Source organism: Apostichopus japonicus, chromosome 16 (genome assembly GCF_037975245.1).
Source record: "Apostichopus japonicus isolate 1M-3 chromosome 16, ASM3797524v1, whole genome shotgun sequence".
NCBI classification, from domain to species: Eukaryota; Metazoa; Echinodermata; class Holothuroidea; order Aspidochirotida; family Stichopodidae; genus Apostichopus; species Apostichopus japonicus.
The window spans coordinates 12,606,843-12,626,041 of NC_092576.1; the positions used below are offsets into that span (position 1 = coordinate 12,606,843).

The 19,199-nt window shown below is 36.4% G+C and overlaps 1 protein-coding gene across 2 annotated transcripts in view; it reads left to right on the forward strand.

The window, feature by feature from the left end:
• The window catches only part of LOC139983142 (uncharacterized), a 78,338-nt gene that overhangs the window by 22,947 nt on the left and 36,192 nt on the right, over positions 1-19,199 (forward strand). For both annotated transcript variants that reach the window (XM_071996519.1, XM_071996517.1), the window contains one exon: positions 14,480-16,017. In XM_071996519.1, coding sequence (XP_071852620.1) covers positions 14,480-16,017 — 1,538 coding nt within the window. The remainder of the gene's footprint in view (positions 1-14,479; positions 16,018-19,199) is intronic.

Consider the following 19,199-nt stretch of genomic DNA (forward strand, 5'->3'; position numbering starts at 1 on the left):
TTCATGTATGAGAGAGGTCAGTAAATTGAGGTCATGAATAGTGCATGTATCCTGGCTTATGTGAAATAAATCTTGTGGGAAATATAACTGGCATTGGAAATGTAATCAACTGCTTGAATAGGATTTGTACAATTTTTTTGTGTCACGTCTTTTAATATCATGCTAAGCTCCACTACTGTATGTGTTTGGTAATAAACCAAATTTCTGGGTAGAAGTTAAAACATACAAATTATTAAACACATTTAAGAAGAATTTTAAGCAATCACATTCACTGCCTATATCTATGTTTATATTTTGGGTCATCAATGCAGTATACTGTACAGTAGGGTACAGAAAGGGACACGTTCTGTTGTATTTCTGATCATCTCCAAATTTCTCCTTTAAAAAGAAACATTGTTTGTTGTTTGTTGCAGTATTTCTCTGAGCAGTCAAAAGAAAACTAAACATACAGTGAACAGTTGCTTCTGCACATCCTTCATACATTACTAAAATTATGTTCTGGTGCAAATCATGTAATATTCACTGTAAATTTATTTTAAAATTGCCAGTATTTCATTACTTCCTGGGCCATATTATTTTAGCTTTAAAAGTCTGGCTTTTAGTGTATAGTATTTTGTCAAAGACATTAAAGAGGAGGGACTGCTATCATCATTCCATGAACATACTATACCCAATATGTTAACTGTAATGGTTACATATAGAAACTTTTGGGCGACTTGCAGCAATGTACAAATATTTCCATGGTTCCACCAGGAATGTTAGAGATGGACATACAACATTTGAGTTTTCTTTAAAGTATGGTTAGTACCGACATTAATACCGTTTTTGTTCCAAAACTAATACCTAAATATCACTCAAAACGCATTATTGTACCATACGGTACCTATACGTTGTCTGCTAGATTAATACGATGTCGAAAGGCTAGAGCATGCACTGTAATACTGTTATCAGTCGTCAGTAGGTATATGCCACACTAATCTCATATCAGTCTTTGTTAATGTCATAACAGGAGTAACTTTCCATATGTTATTGATAGGAAATTGCAGGAATGATTGGAATCTTCAATGAAAAGTATGCTTAGGTAGTCTTGTTTGCGTGAAGATTGAGTTGTGTAAGTGTTACACAAATATGAGGATGTGCTTTCTTTATTCTTGTGGAAAGCCGCTTTCACTTTGGTATCAGATAAACCTGTGGTACATGGTGCCGAAGCACATATTTTCAAAGTACTGTCTTCAACTTTTAATTGTTTCAAGCTACTATGTGACCAAGAAGAAGTACTCAAGATAAAGTTGCAAATCTGAAAGGACCAGTAATTTAACTAGGAAATCTGTCAAACACACTTTTGAAGTAGGATAGGACTACACAGTATATTAATTCTTTATCGATCGGCTTAAAGTCTTAACGTTTTTTTGTTGTATATCCATCTCTAGATAAACACATCCCTGGTTCTACAAGGCTTGTATTAAATTTGCTGAAATCATATAGACCAGCCTTGCAAGATTAAAAAATATGGCTCTTTACATAGTTGGCAGGATGCAAATTCATCCAGTGCCAATAATGAACTTGCTAGAACATGCAGTACGTATATTCAAATTTACACTTTTGGCCATGAGGTGCCACATTAATCTCATATCAGACAGCAGAGAGATGGGTTAAACAAATCTACAAAACCAGGTCAAAGTTTGCACCCCTTATGAAGAAAAATATGTATAGCATTGTTTAATTTAATATATTCCCCATGTTGCTTGCACAAACCATACTGCCGTTTCCAAATTAAAAGTTCTTAGCAAACGTATGACCAAAAGTTTAGTATTATGAATGAAATGCATACTTCAACCAAAGCTAGCCATGAATGTCAACCATATCGATAACTGGAATTTTGCATCAAAGGAAAACCCTATTTCTCACCAGGCAATACATAACAGAAAGCTATTTGAATTAGCATCCTCAGTTCAAATATGGGTTCGCTGAGTTCAGAAGCATTATGTTCGAAGTACACGGACCAACCAATGAACAAAATTTGTACATAGGCCTTATATACTGCACATGTACAAAAAATGGTTACTGCTGTACATGCAATACTTTTTAATGGGATGGGGGAGATGTGGTAATATGTTGAAAAGACGACATCTTTAAATATGTCATTTCTCATTTTGAACATATGCACTTGCTAGAAATGAAGGCAATTGGAAGTTTCTTAAAGTGATAGGCAGTTGTTGCCCTTCCACTGCTTTGAAGTATGCACCACTGTAAATATTGTTGAAGGAGTAGAGTTCTGCAAATGTCTTGATATTCAAGTAACACTTTTTCTTTTGCTGTTTGTTAAACAGCTCCTAGCAGTGATATGTGTTTACACAACTGTATCTGGGGTTCCTCGTGTAACAGGTGTGTTCTACAAACAGTCAAACTCAAAACCAATGTTCACCTGCAATGGTCTTAATTCAGAAAGTACATCAATATCATATCTTTTTTGCATTTTTATAACGGTACTGAATTAGATGTAGACTATATTTATCAATGAATATAGCAATGATTTGGGTAAAAGCAATTAAAGCATCCATTTGAACTTCATGTTTTCCTTGCATTGTTTGCTACTTCCTCCTACCTAGATTCAAAAGGAAAATATAGATAAATGCCCCATACCTCAAACAACATTATTTAACCTTATTTGTCACAAAAAAATGTTTTGTCACAGTTTCTGTTAACTACTCAGGGATAAATGGAGGGAGTGGACAGGTGGAGAAACTAAATAATTGACAGATGTTATATTTGACAATAAAATTTACCTTCCCAAGAAAGTAATAAAGTTCTTTAACTGGCATTTTATGAAGGACCTATATAACGATAGCAGAATTGGTTAATGCCTCCTGCTGAAATTTCCAATAAAGATTCGTAGTGTTGGAATGTTCATCAGAAATTACCTATTTTTATAGAAACATTAAAACTTTCCTAGAATGTTGCCAACAAGATGCAGTTGAAATCTACTGTACCTTGTTGTCAAATGTGGAGCTCTCAATATGGTCCTATCAACTAGTCTTATTCAAGCAGTGGTAACATATGGGAAAAAGACAATCAAAATGTGGTACAATTTTGTTTATATTATTTTCAACTATTTATCCCAACACCCTCTCCTCCTTTTAAGACTTTTGCAAGACTTGTAAACCATTTGCAGCCCTCATGCAACATGATATGACAAATGTTCATATGACAGAACATGAAACTAGTAATTTGCAGTAAATTTGATCAAAAAAAGATGAAGTTAATATACTGCAATATTGAACGGGGCTCAAAAGAGCTTCAGAAGTCTTTTGAGGTACATTACTTGTTCTGGTAAATATATTAATTGCCCTAAGATTCAGCTTTTAAAGCAGCTACTAGTCAGATATAATGGGATCATGAATGAGTACAAGCATATCTTTCAAGGTGTTTAGATTTTTACCTATATTGGCCTCAAATAACATTTGACTTGGCCAAAGGCATTATCGTGAACTCAGTACATGATACACCTGCACACAAACTTCCATTCATCATTCCAATATTGAATTATCATGTTAACAGGGCTTTCAGTCTCAGATATCTAGTTACCTCAAGTAGGCTTCTGCTATACTGAACAAATATATATAATAGTACTCAATGTCAGAAACATATATACACTACATATGACTCTACCAACTTTTCCTTGTTGAGTTAGATGCCCTATGTTACGCTACTGACCTTGAGTAGCCTTTGACCCTCATTGAAAACAACACCTACTGAAACTTCTAGAATAAATATAAAATTTATAAAATGATTCATAAAACACTTTAACAGGAACAACAATTATTATTAACACTTCTGTTCATACCGTCCTCAGCGTAAACAATTTAGAAACCAAGAACATATGGTATAAAAACTATTAGCTAACATTTCTTACTTCTACTCGAACAATAAGCCAAATTGATATTAGCAAATGTAACATGGCAACAATAACAATAATTCACAAATGATGATGACATCAGAAAAAGTAGCAACCATGACAATGATGATGATTTGAAAATATGAATGAGCAATCCTAAATGTAACTAGAATATCATTTTTTACTAGAGCAGGGTTCTCGTCAGCCCGTTTTAACCTGGCGTTTGAATATGATTTTGCTTCTCACTGCATGGTTTAAAAGTTGAGCGCCCGGTTTGAACATTTATGAATCAGGAAGAGCTTGCTGCCACTAAATTGGTCTGATTGATATTTGAATATATGGAGTCGGCTCGGATTTGAGAGGTCTTGGACTTGTCTTGGACAGCTTCTGCCATAAATATAAAAACGATGATGGGTCATTAATATTTTATTATATGATGTTGGGAAGGAAGAGACTTAAAGAGTATCACTAAATGTAATGGATAGCATTAAACGTTTCGTTTTACTAACTAAAGAATTCTCAAATACAGTACTAGCAACATTATAACTGGTATAATGGGTTACCAATATGATTAGTGAAGTAAGGGAGTTTAATAAAGAGCATCCCTAAATGTAATGACTAGGGTTAATTCTTTGTTTCACTAACAAAACGATCCAAAATGCAGTAGCCGCAAGGGGGGGGGTGCCCATTATATTAAGGGTCCACTAGACTTAAGGTTTTCTAGACCCAACATCCCCTTTGTGGGTAGCATTATTGAGCGTCTAGTTAGCATTTATTGGATTACTGAAGGTACTGAAGGACCTTGGTCTCCCCTCCCAGCAGCATTACAACTGGAATAATGGTTGGTGAAACAAGGTATTATTTGAAACAGTGAAGTAATGGATGTACAAGAATAATATTTAATGCAATGAGTAGGATTAAACTCTGTTTCACTAACGAAAATTATTCTCCAATACAACAACATAAAAATTTGTTAAAGTAGATTGTTAATTATGTATTTTATGATGCAGTGAAGGAAGAACATAAATTAACAAATTTTAATTTGTACGCATGCCATATACCTGTCCAGAAACTAAAAAGAAAAATTCAAACTCATAAAATACACCGTTCCTGGCTCCAAGCAATGACATATAAATCTATACCTGATTCTGCAGAAGTTGTTTGTCCAATTTTAATCTAAAGCCTTTTCTTTCATTGAAAATTTTGATCTTCAGTAAAAATATTCTTCTGTCTGCATATTTCATTAAGTATAGTACGTCCTCTCTTTGTGGAGAAATTCCATCAGCTCTTGTTCACCTACAACATACCAAAACAATATTTTCAATCATATGTCAAAATTCACTGAAGTACATTTTATGTAAGTATTCTTTAAAAACCTCACATTTTATATTGACATAGTTGCAAGTGTCTTGCAAAAGGTACACATAAACACATCATACTCAAGGTTAAAACGTGATAGTGTGTTAACACATCAAGTCTCTGCTTTAGAAGTCAATCCTACCTAGAATTATGAAAATAGGTCAATTCCAGCCTGCCAGATTTACAGTACATTTGGTTTTCAAAGACTTGCCCAACAAAATCAGTCTTGTCGTACCTTTCAGGTTACACATAAAGTCTATATATTTCAATTTTGATTACATTTTATTAAGGTGGAAGGTTCAGTAATAGCAAAGTAAAAAAGGATTGTTCGGGAGTGGAAAGTCTTTGTAACATTACTTTGTTAGCATTTGCCTTAGATTGTTTACGTTTCTTGAAAATAAACAGCAATTGTCATCATCTTTGTTCGTCTTGAAACTTACAGTAAATTAATAGCATGTATATTGTGTGGTGATCAGACTTAGGGGATATTACAGGGAAGACTTTTGAAAACTCACTCCAGTTCATAGGGATTTAAAATATATCTCACAGTCAATACTTACTGAATATTAAAGACAACTGGGGATGTTTGCAATATATGCTTGTGGGAGCTCCTTATTTCCAAAAAAAGCCATTTCTCGCTGCATCCCATGGTCAGCATGAACCAGCAGCTCAAAGTTATTATGATATCCTGTGTCGACCTTGAAGTTGCAGCCCTGTGCTTATTGCAATGAAGTGGAGCATCTCTGCTGTGGTGTTCTCATTCTGCATACCTCAAATTGTGTCAAATTTAAGCCATCTTTTCTGACAAGGGAATGAATATAAATAAGTCCAGAAAATTGTTTCATAAATTGCAAGTGGAAGTCTTGACAGTGCAGTTCCCTATTTGATGTCAATACTTAGTGTACATGTTGTCCAATATTCATGTCAGCTTAGTTAATTAAGCTATCACTTTTTTTCATGGAAACCGCATATGCAACAATTGAGAAAAATGCCACACTACTAAGTTTGAATATTGATCTATTATTTGGTATGTAAGTTGTACCCAGGAATTTAGCATGCAAGCACTTCAAAAGATTGACTGAGTATTCATGCCTGGTTCAATGCCTCATCCCGCATGCAGTTCATTTACTTACAAATTGCATGCACCCTAAAAAAAAAGTTAAAGTTAAAGTTGAAGGTTAATGCCTCCTCACACGACTTTACAACTTAACCCCTGGTCATTGGTAACTTGTCACACCCACACACCAAAGTGTGCACAATTCAATCAATCTCTCCTGGGGCACCACAGTGCACCACAACCACGTGTCCCCCGGAGGATTTCCCATAGGGTGCAGCCACAAACCGGCGCACGCAACTATATTTACAAGTTACCTCGCAGGTCCCCATTTATACACCTGGGTGAAGAGAGGCAATGGAGATAAAGCGCCTTGCCCAAGGACACAACGTAATGATCTGGCCAGGGCTCGAACCTGTAATCCTTAGATCACAAGTCCACTGCCTTAACCACTTGACCACAACACCCTAGACTATGTATACCAACATTGAGTCCATCAACGTATCATTTGGGGTTTAAGTTCAGGACTACTGGTGTACACATACTTTGGCATTATGACTGAGTTCAATTTAAATGTTTGGTTTCAATAATGTTGAAACTTTGGACTCATTATGGCATATGCGTGCATGTGCGTTGGTGGGAGTACTGTGTTTGTGATCCTAGCTTGTAAAAACAGTTTCTCATGACAGTAAGCTTTATTGGACAGATCTCATAGTTGGTTTGTACATATATGCATCACAGGTACAATAAGACTATTGTCTTTTGGTGAAGGTGAAAGGTAATTTAGGTAAAAATGGTCAAGTTTTGAAAACTCAAACATTCATCAAAAATTAGCATCAAAGCATTGATATATTATTTGGTATGTCTAGGCCAGTGGTTGGGTCAACAGGGCAAACTCGTGTAAACCCTATTTAAACCATACATCTCAAGCCAGGGTAGCTTGCAGAGATATCTAATGTTAAGTATCATGCTATACTGCTACAGAAGGCTTTCAGTGGTCTCTTTAGATCCCCAACTGTCACTTTGGAAATGTTGCACATATGTTTACTGGCTTTTGTCATTATTTTTATGGCAGCCATGAAAAAAAAATATTATGAAATAGGTTTGGATTCCTTTTGCATTAAAACCTGACTGATGATTTAAGTCCTGTGATTGTACTATAGATGTTAGACCATTGATTATCTTATTAATAACTTTTAAAGATAAAGAAACAGATAACAGTGGATCAATTTCATAACTGATCAGTGTAAGCAAGTGTGAACCCGTTGTAAGGAGTTACTGCTTAGTTCTTTAAAATACATAGCTGATGGATTTTTGACATTCCTCTAATCCGTTCAAACAATGTTACATTGGATCTTTACACTTGTACCTTTCAAATAATGTATGGTACATTGTGTTGTTTTTTTTTGTGTGTTTTTTTTTTTGTTATGGGACTCGGAAAACTGGATCAACTCCAACACTTTTGGACTAGGAAGTTGCTCTTTTCGCAAAAATTCCTAAACGCTCAAGTGACTGCAGGTCACCCTATTAGCGGAGTCTTGGAGTAAAACTTTCGATCAAACTATTATATCAGCACTATGAACACTCTACCATATGACACTCCATCATATTGTTAATATGAAAATGCCTAGAAAATATTTAGCCACGATTGCCAAGTTATTTTTTTAAAATGCATACTAAATTATTTATCTTCAGCCCCGATTCACGCCATATGTGCAGGGAAAAATGATCATGTTACAAAACCTAGCTGTACACTGCGACACAAGGCCATGTGTGACTTAGTTCTCGTTAGCAGAACCAACGACACAACACTTCACTACGCACAGAGCTAAAATTGTCACATTTTTCAATTTTTGAAACTCGTATATGGAATATGAAATCTACCAGGCCCTTTCTTGTACTGTAGTGTTCCCTTTGCTTATGTATCTGCTTTTGTGGAGTTGTGCCTTTCTGTAAGCCTTATTGTATGACGGCGACACTGAGACATACCCAAAGCTTTATATTTCGTGGATTCGTTTATCACATTATAATACATACTAGTAAATAGTATCAGCACTAGCACTAGCAGTGATTTACCATAGCCTGTGGTACTATATGCCTAATTAAGGGCTTACGTTAGGCCTAGTCTGCTAAAACCATGGTCTAACTTTATTTGTGTTCGGCATGAAGGTATTTATTCTAAATGCTATGAATATATACGGAACTCCTTTAAGGAATACTTACAATGCGAATAACCCACCAAATTTCCAAAACCCAACTTCAAATGGGCAACGTTTACGGTAAACCGCGAGTTGGTCAGCATCATGTTTGATCTCTAGAGTAAGGCAAAATATGTCACCAAAAACAGAACTAGTATTGTTCGATACAGGTGACGCCTACAGTGGAATTACGACCTTCCTTACCGGTTTCGAACCTCTGGACATACAATCAGCGTCCATAGCCTAGTGGTTAGCGTGTCCGCGGAAGGCCAGTGGTTCGAATCCCGGTGGAGGCTGGAAGTTTTTTCACTGTTCTTGATTTTCCAACTCATTACGATTTTCATTTATATATATATATATATATATATATATATATATATATATATATATATATATATATATATATATATATATATATATACAAACAAAGAACATGCAATTTATGATGAGATAAATATGTTGTAAGCACCTATCATCGTATACATTGTATTATAGTGATACACAATCCTAGATGATTCGACGATTATGTGGAATATAGCTATACGTTTGGTACACATAGGCATATACACACACGTAACCACGTCACCACGTAACCTCCTAAGCTCCAGTGTGTTGAGATTTAACAGTTGTAACCGCCTTTACTAATGAATACTTTTTAAGGAACTAATCATCCTAGTAGCCCTCCTCTGGACCTTTTCGAGTACTTCCTTATCCTAAGCAAAATATAGTTCCAAGTCTGCACAGCATACTCCAGATGAAACCTAACCACTTATAACTAACTGATTATAAAGCCTAACTACTATGTCCTCTTTCAGAAAGCTGAAGTTCCTCTTGAGCATACCTAACACCCTATTACCTCTTTTAGCAGCTACAAGACTATGTTTAGAAGTTTGCAGAGATGAGTCAATGTAGATAACTAGGTTTCTCGCAACAAAGACCTTCTGCACTGAAAAAATAAACTAGTCAATATTGCAACGGACTAACGTTAAATTAGTCTGTAACGTTAGTCAATGCACACGAACTAGCAAAAATCTTCGTTTCATCACTGCTTCTTAGTCAGTTTACTATGACTAAGGAATATTTAATCGCAACTTAGTCGATGGCGACGGACTAAGGTATTTTAACCCATGGACTAAGAACGATACGGACACCCGATTTACGCCATAATCGTAGCTTAGTCGGTGTCGACGGACTAATGTATTTTAACCCAATTCGATTCACCTCAATTTGGAAACCGAGAGGCAACGGCAGCTTGCTGGACTTGGCATAGTTTCATACGATCAATCTCAGCAACTTTCAACCGTAAATCACCCAAGAAGGTCTTTAGAAGAATGGAGGTATTAACTGCCATCATCGGCCTACCTGTTATTCCTTTAACTTGAAGGTAAAATTAAAGTTAATTGTTAGGCCACTGGCACTAGTACTGTATTATGGTTAGTGTAACGCTACCGTTGCCACGCTGGCGTTTCGCAATACACAAGTGCAATGACAGTGAGTAGCCTATAGGCTTCTACTGGGTACTGCAGTGCTTTCTCAACACTAAAGTGTGCATTCTAAACACCAATTAACAATGTGTTATGTGTGTATTGGGCTAGATTGAACAGTGGCACATAATCTTCTAATTTATTCCCAAACAAATGCTGGAACTATAAGTCTCAATAGTTTATTTGAAGTCTACACTCATTTGGTAAAGATTTCCTGTAATTTCCCATGTGAATCTAAATGGGTAGGCTTTGTGATATTGAATAGGCAAGGCTAGACCTTCAAACGTACAGTCACAGTAGGCTGAACAAATTATGTTGGCTAGTCAACGGTATTAGCCTATATGTTGCGAGCAGTCAGGATGCACGCTTCAGTTCTATTTAACCTTTTCATTTATCATTTTTTAGTATTTAATTTCCGGTCACGCCGGACAATTGCGACATTCCTTCACGGTCGACTTGTTTACTGTAAGAAGTATTAACCATTTTTTCACAGGAAAGCTTGATAGTCTGAAGTTATTATAACATGTGCTTTTAGTATACTGCCAAAAGAGTAAATTGTTGTATTTGTATTGATATTTTATGTAGAAGTAACGGAAAATTTAGTATGTTTAGTTTGGTCTAATTGCACGTTTTTTTTCTGTCCAATGTAGTGCAGGGTTCACTTGCGCGAATTCAAATTATTCTGTTTATGTATATGTATATGCATCGATTCGTAGATTATGATGTTTTTTTTTCGACATTTATTTGTAATTCAAGCATATCTGTTTAGTAGCAAAGTTTAAAGGTTAAGATTAATTAATTTTCTCTTTTTGATCCTAGATTGAATGAAACTCATTGACGTAAATAATAGATCAGATGATACAGTTTAACGCAGTTGCTAAAACTCTGGGTATTCTCTAGTCTTCGCCGGTCCATTATATACTTTAGTACTACTAGTAAGACTAAATCAAAACGACCGAAAGACAAACTTAGTGTAACAAAGTACTGATTCTCCTCTAGCCTAGGTCTAAACAGGCTTGTTATGTGAGCAAGCAAAATAACAACTAAAAACGATTAGGCCTATAAATAAGTTGGCTCAGTGCATTTCTGTTTCTAAAATTTTATATTTTTAAAGATCATAAAAACAAACAAAGATTTAGCCCATGTTTTATTATCTCTGTATTCTGGGCATTTGATTCTGGTTGCAATTGTGATGACACTCTCGTTCAAATTTTCAGCTTTATACAGTTTGCTTCAAACTTTGGGATTGTTTTTTGAGACTATAGTGGAAGCAAATCTCACATATTTTTGTGGTGACAACTTTATTTAATTTTTTTTTTCAAATGATGAATACTTTGCTGTTTCTTTTTTCCAGCAGGAATTGAAAAGCCAAATATCTAAGTCAAGTGTGAGGTTTCCTTTGATGTACGACACCAGTGTGGAGGCAACAACAGAAGAGGAGAACTGTGTTATATATGGCTTAAAGACATGTTTTAAGATGATATATTGGTACCCTACGCAGAACAAAAGAGTTTATCCAAGAGTCCAAAAAGCAAAGGAACAAGTACCATAGAGAAAAAAGATGGAAGAGTGAGTTTAACTATTGTACCCAACTGTTTAATGATATTAAAGATACTTTTCATAACCTGTTTAAAAAAAAACAGTCTAGTATATCATTTACGTGCAAGCTTCATAAGTTTGGTCAAATTTTCACTGATCTGTAGAGCGGGAGTCCAGAGGGTTGGTTAGCTGGGAAGGTAACCAATTGCCTTGTACATCACAATGTTCACAATGCATTTCTGAATATGAAACCTGACGACTGGCAAACCGACTGTGGTGGATGTGGCTGGAGAGCAATTTTAAAGTCACCTAATAGCTAACCTAGATCAGCTTTCATGGTAACCACATCAAAGTAAGAACAATGTGTCAGGTATGGCCCCAAGAGCAACAAATGACCATCGCCAGTTATTATTGGTGGTGGGGTACCCCTGCCAGTGATCAACAATTGACCCCTCACGGCTGACCTAGGTCAGCTCATGAGGTAACCACTTGAAACCTACTGGAAAATGTTGGTTAGGACTTCAGATACAAGGGATGGGCATTGCCAGTAATTTTTATTGGTGGAGTACCCCTGCCAGTAGACCCCCAATATGCCCATCCCCTCATTGACCTAGGTGAGCTCATGATTTGACCAGTTGAAACCTACAGGAAAATGATAGGTATCACTTCATATGTAAGGATGGGCATTTCTAGTATTTTATATTGGTGGGCCACCACTGCCAGAGTCCGCCCATCCCTTACTTATAGAATCCTGTCAATCATTTTCCAGTAGTTTTCAACTGGTTAAATCATGAGCTGACCTAGATCAAGAAGGGGGGGGGCGGCATTTTGGGGGTCTACTGGCAGGGGTACCCCAGTAATATAAATTACTGGAAATGCCCATCCCTTACATATAGAGTCCTGCCAATCATTTTACAGTAGTTTTCAACTGGTTACCTCATGAGCTAATCTAGGTGATGTACAAGGCAATTGGTTACCTTCCCAGCTAACCAAACCCTCTGGGCTCCCGGTCTATTGGGATCATTATTAACATGATTAACATAATTATTAAGCTTTGAAAAATAACTTGGTGTTATGCTGTGCAAAGCTAATAATTATTTGGTAAAGCTGCTATTCCTGGCTTATAATTTGAGGGACCTAGATTTAAATGTATACCTCCCAATATGTTATAAAATTATAATGTAAATGTATGTTTATGATAATGTGAGTTATCATGTGCTATATCTGTATCTGTGCTTACACGTATATCATATTTTCTGTTCACAGGTCAATAATGGTGCAGATTTTGGCTTCCTGGAGACAAGTGGGAGGCCATTTGTAGTTAAGAGAAACACTCTTTGTTCGTGAAGACTTAACTGGTGTCGATTTGGGGTACCACTTTAAAACGAAGATTCAACTTTGCATTATTGTGCAGTGCTATACTTTTGCGATTCATGTTTGATCCATTAACTTGTCTTAACTTTGTTGGAATAAAATCAGATTTTCAGATTTTTGTTCACAGTGATTTCTTCTCTATCTGTCGAAAGTCAGCCTTTGTAGACATCAGAAGTTTTATCAGAAATAAATATTGCCAACGTACACATTATTTGTGTTTCTTCTGCTCTCTTTTCTTTCAGTGATGCTAGTCAATGAAACTAGTCGATACCGACTAAGAAAGGTTAGTCGGGAGAGACACCATCCTGACTAAAGTAAAACCTGCTATAAACTAGTCGGTGGCTCATATAAATTAGTCGGTAAAGACCGACTAATGTCACCAACTAATGTAACTGACTAATATACATTTACCGACTAAGAAATTGTTGATCGACTAAGATGACGGACTAAGATGACCGACTAAGAAATCCAACTGACTAAGGAATAAATTAGTCGGTATAGCAACTGACTAAGGCTATGTTAGTCGGGAGAGGCACCAGATGGACTAACGTTATGTTAGTCGGTGAACCAATTTAAGTTTTCAGTTTGTAACTCCACACCATTAAGATTGTATGTTACTTTTGGTTAATACTACCCATATGTATCACCTTGCATTTATCAATATTTAAATGCATTTGCTATCCCTCAGACCAGGAAAAAACCTTATCCAAATCCGCTTGAAATTTCTCAGAATCACTTTTGGAAGAGAACTCAGAATACAATTTACTGTCATCAGCATACTACTTATAGCAGTACACAAACTATCTCCGTCAAGGTCATTTATATAGGCAAAAACAACAAGGGACCAAAAGCAGACCCTTGTGGAATCCCACTAATAACGTCCTGCCAAGAAGATGCACAGCATTTAATTACCACCCTCTGTTTCTTATTACCAAGCCAATTCTCGATCCAAGACAGTAAATTTTCATTGACACCCATAATCTGCAGCCTGAGTAAATGACGCTTGTGGGGAACTTTATCAAATGCCCTTCTGGAAATCCAGGAACACAACATCTACAGAGTTCTGCCTATTTAGTGAGCTTGTTTCATCTTCCATAAACTCAAGAATATTAGTGAGACAAGACCTTTGTTGACGAAAGCCATGTTGAGACTCTCTGATCAAAGACTGACTGCTGAAGTGACTGACCATGGACTTTTTATTAATACGCTCTATGACCTTACAAACAACACTAGCCTTACAACGTTTACACTGTATTGTAGTGATACACAACCCTAGATAATTAGGACTAGGCACATTTTAGCTAAATTGTGGAAATACATACACATACTCTATTCTGGTGGATGATATTTCAATGATACTTGTCATGTTGTTCTAGCAAAGGATATCTAATAAACATCATTGATGGGTATTTTGATACTTCTTTTGTCTAAAATCCTTATTTTGAATAGTCTGGTTAATACAGAGTGACACTGCCCGCCAAAAAAGGTAAAGTTTGATAAATTTTATTTAAAATTAATATCGGGTAATATATTTGAAATCCATATACATTGCTCACCATAATTCTTCTTATCACAGATTACTCGGAGAAAGCTGAGCGTTTCATCGAACAATTAAAAGCAAAGTATGAAATACTTTATGACTTTGTTCAACCAATCCCCTTCATTAAAGATAGAATGTATTGCGTGGACAAGGTATTTGTTGAGGGCGGTATTAAATACATGACCGGTATATCTGGAGAGAAGGAACAGTGGGATAAATTGTCATCCTACCAAGAATTAATCAAAGGTAACTGTTTAAAAACAAAACGACAGATAATTGAAGGAGAACCTGGCTACGGCAAGTCTACGTTGACTTTACAGTTACTTTATGACTGGTGCAAATCTTTCTCTAACACCTCATCACGTGGAGTAGACGTTATTATATATTTACGTCTACGGCAGCTTGGAGGAGTTGAATCGATTTTTAGTGCGATCAGACAATTCATTCTACCGAGGGATTCAGATATAAGTGAGGAAGATATAAAAGAAATTTTGAATAACATGAGTTCTGTGCTGGTTTTACTGGATGGCTTCGATGAGTATCCCGATCAAGAAAGTACTGAAACAGACATTTATCACATCATGAAGAAAAATATGTTTCGGGAATTTAACGTCATTCTAACGACAAGACCATCTCGTGTACCAACATATTTTGCACGCCACTCAGACCGTTTTCGGCTTACAGGATTCGGGGAAGAGGCGCGTAGAAAGTATGTTGAAAGGGCTGTTGTTGGAACATATGGAGAAGCAGTGGTTAGAATCATGAGGAGATTGGAGGAAAATCCCGTTCTTGATGACCTCTGTCAGGTTCCTCTATTCTTTGTTATGTTTGCGCACATGACGTACGAGAACGAACATTCTTTAACATTCAATTCTGTAACTAGTTTTTTCTGGTATATGATATCTTGCTTTCACAGTCATATTAAGAATAAAATGAAAGACGAAAATGTCCAGAACTTTGAGTTATTTGAAAAAGAACACAAGTTATTATTTGCAAAAGAACACAAGTTATTAGACAAAATCGCTTTTGAAGCTTTGAGTGGAAAGAACAAGAAATTTGTTTGGAATCGTGAGCAGCTTCTCAATCAGCTAGGAGATGAGTTCTACCATCATTATCTTCGTATTGGTTTATTCGTGGAAGAAGATGTATTAAATATCGCGGATACACCAAAGGCACAAAGTCATATTCAGTACATTACAGAGGTTCATTTTTATCACAAAACCTTTTGTGAGTGGTATGCAGCACATTACGTTGCAGATCAATTATCTGGTGAAAATACTGATTGTATCGACGAGTTTCTTCAAACTTTAGATCCTTTTGACCTGCAGTATTTGTACAGATTTGCGTGTGGACTTAACAAAATTGCCGGGGAGAAAATTATCCAATACCTGCAAAACAAACAAAGTAGAAAGTTCGCAATTTTGTGCATGCTAGAACAGGAAGACAAAACTGACAGATTTCTAAAATCAGTTTCTGATTTAGTTTCGTCTGAAGTAACATCCATTAGAGAGGGAGATAGTAAACTACTACAGAGATCTACGATACAAATACTACATGTTGCATCAAAAAATCAGGTAAGTAACGTTTCACAAAATAACGTGTTTAATAGCTATTCAGAATACTAACACAAACATAGAAACAGGCATAAATAACATACATTACGTCGTACCATGATTTCAACCATAACAGGAAGCGTTCCACACAAATTAAGATGTAGACCAAGACCGTCAGCACTTGCTGAATACCAACGTAATTGCAAATCTTGTGACGTGACGTGTCAAATTAGTTTTAAGGGCAATGTCACTATTGTATGTAATGCACTGCAATGATGTCCATATTTTATCTTAGATTTCATAAAGTGACTATATACTTCCACAACAAGTAGCTCTAAAACACCATTTAACGTTATCAACGACACTCACCAACATTGAACATTAACAACCGCCCCCTCTCCACCAAAACAAAAACCAGGAAGTATCAAGTAAAATTTGTTGAACTAAAATCGCAGCTCGAATATTAAAAAAGTGAAAAAAGACATTATTTCAAAGAAAGCTTCCTTTCAACAATAAACACCTGTTCTAAAAGTACAAGCGATCCTGCCGTATACAGTGATCTACGTACGTACATATTGTGTAACCATCATTGTAACATTCAGTGTGTACGTCAGTGTGTCAGTCGTTCTCTGTCACATACAACTGAATTTACGTCCTTTAAGCCAAAATTGTGTTTATGATTTGCTGATGTTATAATAATATCTGAAGGTAGGTGGAATTAATGTGAATCAGGTAGAACTATGTACCTTACGTATACGCCGAGTGTATTGTAAGTATTGTAAGCACTTGGAATCGGAGATAATCAGCAACGGCAATGCTGTTTCAGTTTTTTTTTTATTCATGGCTCTAACTGTGTACGTTTATCAGATATATTTCTTCCTTCAAATAAACACATTGTTCAATGGGTTAATGAATTGTGTCAGAATCATACAATAAATTAATATAAAATGTCGTTTTGATTTTTACGTAAACCGAGAACCCTTCATTGTTACTAATTGATCAGTTTTGATGTTACTCACTCTACTAAATACTGTGACTTATTACAGTAAATTAGCGGTGATGTATATTCGATCACTGTAATGCGTGAATGGATCCTGGTTGATTGATGTAAGATAACAACAAGAAAAGTACCAAGATATGAAAATATGGGTAAAATAATTAATATATGCAATCCTCATATTATTCTAGGCATTGTTTAAAATAATTTAAATTTGTTTCACAATTTTCTGAAATCGTCACTTTTGCTTAAACATTTCATGTATAGTTTTACTTAGAAGTTGTTAAGAGTCTATTGATAAGCCCATCTGATGATATAGGATTTCTAAATAATATCTCTAAGACAGAGTATTTGTTTAAAAGTACTAGACTACACTAATAATTTTATCTTGTGAATATCATAACATTAATTACATGTAAAGGCCATAAGCCACATTTCTCTAGGCCCTAGCTGTATTTAATGTAGAATGAGATGTGTCGTACGTATTGCATATGTGTCTCACGGGAACGGAAGTCCATTGTCGCGGGCAACTCACGGCAGAAAAGTGTCCGGTGTCGGCTGGATTGGACGTTGTTATATCTAAATTATTTATTTCCGAGAAAACCTTAATCGTTTGTAAACATAATTCCTATCAGGCGCGTTTTCAGGGGGAGGGGGAGGGGCATTGGGGGCACGTGCCCCCCGGGTAAGAAAAAAAGGAGAGAAAAAAAAGAGAAGAAAAAAGGGAAAATGAGAGGGGAAAATGAGAGGGGAAAAAAGAGGTGGAAGGAGAGGAAGGAAGGGAAGAGAAAAAGAAAAAAGAGAGAAAAGGGAGAAGAGGAGAGAGTAGAAGAAAAACGCCAAGACACCGGGAAAAGGAAGAGGAACAGTGACATAATTACAGCGCTGAATCCTTTGATATACACAGTGTAGCCAGTGACGGATTGAGGATTTTGGAGGGCGTGCGCCTCGCCCTACCCATTACACCGACCAGTCCATTTTTTGACGTTTCCATTTTCCTCTCTCACTGATGAAAATATATATAGGCCCACACTATATTTGGTCTATAATAACGCGTGTGTGTGTATGGACGCCTTAAACAATCGTACAATTATGACATGAACACAAATGTGGCTGGTCTCGATCTCGACCGAGACGTCGGGGAACATGAGATATTTCGAAATTAGACCATTATCTATATGCGTACTGCACTAGACGTGTGCCCTTTGATGCAACACTGCCATCCAGAGATGCAATGCTATATACTCCGACCTGAATGCTAACTATTACCCCAAACCTAGTACCGTGACTGGTACAATGAATCTAAACATCGCATGCGATTGAAGAATTGAGCACATCTCATGTGAATATCATGGAGTATATCCAATGGCGTATCGTTGGCGGGGGGGGGGGGGGGGGCGGAAGCACTCATCACTTCTTGAGATTGTTCCCATCTGCATGAAATCGCGCGCCCCACAACCCTACGCCCCACCTCTAATCGCTTCCCGATGAGTTAAGAAACTTAATTAATGACCTTCGTCCGTAGTACCAAGACCTTCACAAAATCCGGCAACACACCATTTCATCAATAATAAGTGATCGGGTCTGTATTAGTGACGTCTAGAGGTCGTGCACTGACCTACATGGAGTGTGACTACTCACAAATTTGCAATTTACCAATACCAGGCCCCGAAAAATCCCCAAGAAATTCCAAGGACACTGTACTGTATGGATATCTAGTAATATCTAGCGATATCTAGGGATGAAAATCACAAGATCTTCTCTAAGCTGAAGGCAGATAGAGAATCGAATCCTTCAGTGTGTAATGAACTTGAAACTGTGCGTCTTTCGAAACGATAAGTGAGGCATTGTACAATAAACAAATAAAAGTTATTTATTTCAGTCTCATTTCAGTTATTCGAATTTGTAAAGCAAACAGGAGATAATATATCATATCAGTGAGCACGAATATGGCGTTCCAGCATGAACAGCATCCAAACTGTCTATGTGTATAGTGTTCGATTTCGGAAATATCTGATATTTTTTCATTTCCTCCAACGAAGTTTTATAGTAGCCGTTATAAGACGTTTTAATATTTGTACACCAATAAATTAACTGTGTTTGAATTTTCGAAAATTCCCTGACCAACATTCTTCATTAACTTCCCTCTACTCGTGCAATTTTGACCAGTCTGTTAGGGTTTGAAAAAGGTTTTTCTATGTTTTTT